Source organism: Anoplophora glabripennis, unplaced genomic scaffold (genome assembly GCF_000390285.2).
Source record: "Anoplophora glabripennis isolate ALB-LARVAE unplaced genomic scaffold, Agla_2.0 scaffold474, whole genome shotgun sequence".
NCBI classification, from domain to species: domain Eukaryota; kingdom Metazoa; phylum Arthropoda; class Insecta; order Coleoptera; family Cerambycidae; genus Anoplophora; species Anoplophora glabripennis.
The window spans coordinates 57,255-63,081 of record NW_019416603.1 but is presented as its reverse complement, the minus strand read 5'-3'; the positions used below and the strand labels follow the sequence as shown (position 1 = coordinate 63,081).

At 31.7% G+C, this 5,827-nt stretch overlaps 1 protein-coding gene across 1 annotated transcript in view; it reads left to right on the top strand.

The window, feature by feature from the left end:
• The first annotated feature begins 601 nt into the window (after positions 1 to 601).
• Positions 602 to 5,827, top strand: part of LOC108908108 (zinc finger protein 569-like) — a 10,239-nt gene continuing 5,013 nt past the window's right edge. The window contains exons 1-5 of the mRNA XM_018712032.1: positions 602 to 837; positions 952 to 1,257; positions 1,369 to 1,688; positions 2,506 to 2,813; positions 5,128 to 5,332. Of these exons, the coding sequence (XP_018567548.1) occupies positions 721 to 837; positions 952 to 1,257; positions 1,369 to 1,688; positions 2,506 to 2,813; positions 5,128 to 5,332 (1,256 nt within the window). The 5' untranslated portion in view covers positions 602 to 720. The remainder of the gene's footprint in view (positions 838 to 951; positions 1,258 to 1,368; positions 1,689 to 2,505; positions 2,814 to 5,127; positions 5,333 to 5,827) is intronic.

Here is a 5,827-nt window from a genome sequence, read left to right as displayed (position 1 = left end):
CCCGTATTGTGAATGTGGACAGGTGACTTAAATCACATCATATTGGAATGTCCACTAAATAAGATTCCTAACTTTGACTTATATCAGGAATTATCCAAAGCAGGCATGCAAACCCCCTTTTCGATTACCACTTTGATAGAAAAACTCAATTATCACACGATCTCCATACTGTTGAAGGTCTTAAATCTTTGCTGTGTCAAATTGTAATCCATTTGTATTTTTTTTTTCAGAAAAACCTATGTCCCCATCTTTTTTAACCTGGGTGCTTCTCTCTAATCTGAGGCAACGTTTCGGTGTGTGTTAAGGCTCGGCTGTTGCCCCCGAGCGTGAAAAGTCTATCCTGTGTTGTGTTGTTTACTAATCCCATTTGCACTCCCGCTCGAGATATAGGAATCAATCGAGGGAATATGAGTAACCAATCTCAGATGCACTTTACGGTGCATTCCCTTGAATAATAAAAAACAATTACATAAGAAGCTGGCTAAATACCCTCTGGGTGAAGGCCAAAAAAAAGAAGAAGAAGAAGAACGCAAATGGTTCTATAAGGATTGTAAGGTTATGATCATTATCTATGGTTATGGTTATTTACTTATGAAGGAAAGTTTAAATAGGAGTTTATTAATTTGAAAATATAAATGAGAGAATTCTGTATTTCCTAGTGAAGAGGAAGATATTGGAAAATCCTTTTATTGCCATATATTATCAAGATAAATTGTTTAAATGGAGAATTTTGAGGAACCACATTGTAGGCTATGCCTCAAAGTCATAAGCGATGATCAATTTGAAGAAATAGAAGAAGCTACCAGAAATATGTTTGGCTTTCTATTATTAAATCTGGTACGTTCATTAATGAGTTTAGCCAATAAGTGTTACTAATCAGTAACACTTATTGGCTAAACCCGTTAATGATTATAACAATGACGTTAATGATAATATTAATCCAATTTTCAGGATTTTGACAACTCGAATAAACACATAATATGTAACGATTGTTCACTACAGGTAAGAGAAGCATACGAATTTAAGTCGATGTGCCTCTATACTGACAACACCATAATTCCTCATGTCGATTATGAAACAGAATGTTCTGTTGACTTAAGAGAGATTTACATAAAGGAAACAGAAGACAAGCAACTCATGAATAAATTAAATGTTGATCATAAAGTTTGTCGGTTATGTATGCAGTTAACAAATAGTGAATTTATGTCGATACATAAATTAGAGGTTGATATGATGGAGAAATATATTCCAGAAATAGTAAGTATATAGCGACATACAGCAATATACAAAAGCATGTTGCATTTTTTAGCATTTCAATAACTATATAAAAAAAATTAAGGTTGTCCAATCTTAAAATGTACTTTGTAGAATTTCAGTGTCGTCAAAGATCCCATTATTTGCAAACGGTGCTTTGTTTCCTTCAGTACCCACAGTGGTTTCATACAGAAATGCTTAAAAATAAAGGAAAACGTTAAGAGTGTTCATGGTACAAAAGTCACTGCCAGTTTGGGCTGGACTCCATCCTTAGTTTCTCCCGTTAAAGTTGAGATCAAAATAAAATCCGAATTAAATGAACAGGAAGATGAGTTTATGGAAATAGGATCTACTCCACTGAAATTTGAAGATGAAGAGATGTTGATTAAATCTGAGCCTCTGGATATAAAAGCAGAAGAAAATGATAAAGAGAGGTATGTAACTCAAAATTGTTCTGATAGTGATACGAAAGACTGCAGCACGCTCAGCATATTTCAAAATAATGTAAATCAATTTTAAATAAATTGTTAAAATGAGATAAAATTTACATCGCACTTAACCTTTTCAGTGCGGTATGTAGTAAAAGTAGTATCCCTTATCACATAATTGGCGTAAACTTTTAGAAAATATGTTTTTTTCTCCACTTTTGAAAGAACGATATTATTTTCGGGGCAATAGCCTCCTCAGAGACTATAATGCATCTATTTCCATGTTTGGATGAAGTTCTTTTTCAAATTCGTTTTTGCAAATTTCTACTTTGTGCAGAGCAGACAAGGCAACTCATAGCAGGACCTACTGAGCAAAATGATAACAAATAAATTATTTTAGCAGTTGTTGATTGTCAATTTGTATTTTTGACCTAGGATTTGTAATCAGCTACCCAAAAACCCCAGAGTATACATTGTGAGGAGAAAATTTCTCAAACCCTCAAATAAGAGATTTAACTTTAACATCGTGTATATCAAAAATAAGAGCTTCAAAAGCAGATGTTTGTATAAAAAGACATTCTTAAATTTGGAGAAAACATTTTATATCTTATATGTTGTAGTGTTACGGTCCACATTTCATCGAAAAACGCTAATTTAAAAAATGTATAGGAAATGAAAAAAAATTCTTTCTGATTTTCTTTAAGTTTTCATAATTTTTTAAGCAAAAACAGTAGACAAAACTAAACTTCAAAAATCGATTAAAAAAATCTTTTCGTATGAGGAAAATCAAAGGAGTATTTACTAAAAAATAAACATTTTTCAGTTACATATTTCCGGATATTTCACCCCATGAACTAGAAGAGACAGTGGAGATTTCCGAAGTAGACAAGAGTATAAACCAATTTGAACCTGATCAGATACCCACGATATACATTTGTGATAAATGTAATTTTCAAAGCAAACACAAGAAGAGTTTCATAGGTCACCAAATAGTACACAAGGATCCCTCCGCCTTGCATTTGTACAAGTGGGATTTGTGTCATTTTGAGTCCAAATATAACGAGTCTTTTAAGCATCACCTGGCGAAACATGCTAACGGCGCTACATTTTCAGAAGCACCTAAATCTTTGGGTAATAACAATTCATCAGAAGAAAATGTTTGAATTTCATCCTCATTTACAACAACTAAATTATGATCCACGAAATTTTTAAACACACAATTTTATTATACAATCTTTATGACAAGTTATATACCAATTGCTGGACTTTACCGACTTGATGTACACTGTACACAGCTGCCCAAATAATCGAAATATGAATAAAATTTAATTTTACATCTTACAAAATAAAAATCTGTCAATTAAGATGTAGTAAATCAGATGAAGCTTGTTGCGCAAATAGGTCACTCCTGCTTTTGTGTAATTGGTGCCAAAAAATAGTTATTATCAGATAGAAATCTACCCTAATAACTAAACTGTTACCACATACTCCCTGCATTAGTAATTGTCTCAGATCATTTTCAATAGATGAATATCGTCGTTGCGCCTTCAAAATGCGACACGTGCATATTTTCAGCATTCTGCACATTCGATATACAACATCAAACACATAATCTGGTTTAAAACAGTCATTTGACCCAGCAGGAATTACTTATAAATTAATACTACCACATGTAACAATAACTTTAGAAACTATGCCGTTAATTTTTGTTGATACAGGTGAGTACACAGGTAAGCTAAACCTATCCACCAAGGGGGGGTGGTTTTTGGCAAAACATTTTTATACGACATTTCAAAAGTATATAGGTTATAAAAAAAATGAACCTCGACCTAATGCCGTACAAAAATAGCAATACCTGAAGCCAGGAAAATTTTTGATGTTCTGAAAATTTTGGCCCGGTTTTTAGTTTGGTTTTTTTAGTGAAGCCGTACGTATCTGCTGATACAGGGGCTAGAAATGCAGGGTGCAACCCTCTATTTTAGCCCCCATTGTTTCAAGTCATTGAAAAATGTACAGCATCGATTCCACATGATTATTTAACTCTCCAAATAATTCCTAGCAACTATGCCATCTGAAAATTATGGTTAATGCAAAAGTTTATAAACAATTACTTGTATTTTGGAATTGAGTTTTATTTTTTTCGATACAATCATTAATTCCTGTACGGCAACCACTATTTTGGTACGGGTGAGTACACTGGTAAGCTAAACCTGTCCACCAAGGAGGGGTGGTTTTCGGCAAAACATTTTTGTATGGCATTTCTAAAGTATATGTGTTACAGAAAAAAAATGAACCTCGACCTAATGCCGTACAAAAATAGCAATACCGGAAGCCAGGAAAATTTTTGATTTTCCGAAAATTTTGGCCCGGGTTTTGGTGATCTGCTGATGCAGATACGTACGGCGTCACTGAAAGCGTTATCTATGTATCAATCCGAAACTTGCAGTATAAATGCCGTACTGTAGTAAATCACCTAAAACCGGGCCAAAATTTTCAGAACATCAAACATTTTCCTGGATTCCGGTATTGCTATTTTTGTACGGCATTATGTCGAGGTTCATTTTTTTTTTATAACCTATATACTTTAGAAATGTCGTACAAAAATGTTTTGCCGAAAACCACCTCCCCTTAATTTATAAGTAATTCCTGCTGGGTCAAATGACCCCTTGAAAATTTCCGATGGGCTTGTAGTCTATCAGTCTATCTGTTATTGCCGATTCACTCGTCAGTTTTTTAGAAATGGAACATTACTATCAATTTGTGGATTAAAAATGCTGCTTTATTAAATTCTAATTTTGAATTTCTGATTCATTCTTAATTCCCGAGAAATTTAGTTTACTTTTAATAAATCTAATATGATACAATATCTAAAGTTGATATTTGTGTTAGATATTAATAAAGTATTTTTTAAGTTATAGGTGTGCAGTGTTTCAAACCTTCATAATTACTAGGATTAGAATTCATTCACTAAGATTTATGGCTAAATACTTTTCTACCCTCTAGTTTAATTTGTATTTTACTGCTTTTGCTATTAATAAAATAGTTCAGTGGAAAAATCTTATTTTTTTAATATTCTGTTATACTTAGAATTTATGGCAGCCTATCTGAAAAACTTTTTCCATTGGTGGTACATATTTTAAATAACCTTTAGAGATAAAGAAAACGAAGTTCATAAAAGTATTTTTTTATTTAGTAGATTAATACTGAATGCAATAAATATAACTGCCGTACATTTTTTAAGTATTAGCTGCAAAGAAATGCACTAAGATTTATGGCTGGATTCTTTTCTACTTACCGGGTTAATTTGCATTTTACTGCTTTTGTCATTAATAAAAAACAGTAAAGCAGTAAAATAATATTTTATATCAATTTGCTATTAGTTTCACTGAGATAAGAAAGAGAGATACGAGTGGATAGAAAATATTAATTTCATTTTATATTTCAGGTGGAAGACCTTTTCAGTGTGAGGTGTGTAAAAATGGTTATGTATCGAAAGCTAGTTTGAAAATTCATATGCGAATCCATACTAATGAGAGACCATTTGTATGTGACTTTTGTGGAAAAGCTTTTAGACAATCTGGTGATTTAACTAGTCATAAAAGGCTTCATGGAACTGGAAAACCTATCGAATGCTCAGTATGTCAAAAAAGGTATATTAAATTATCTACGTAATAATCTAGTATATTATAAAGCAGAAAATGTTATTCTATTTTTTGTGGAATTGCAGATATTCAGTTTTCACATAGATGAAAGTAAATTTAAAAATAATTTCCTTAATGTAATATTCAGGGTGTTCTGGAATTCCATTCACATGCTTGAAGATGTAATTCTACATATGATAAAAGTTTGAACATAGTTCCTAAAATATTATATAAAGAAATAAAAATATATAAATATATTATATATATATAACATCGAAATCTTTTTGAACCTTTTGTTTAATATTAAAATATATTTATTTTCTTAGGAATTGGGTTCTGGTGTGATAGTCGGTTAAAAAAAGGATAAAAAAACAGCAGCGATTTCTTTCTTGACGTTTCGTTCCTGATCAGGAACTTTTTCAAAAGGCTTTTATTATTAAAATTGTTATAATTAATAAAATTAAAACCTAAAACAAACAATAACTTACTTAATATTTTTTTTCT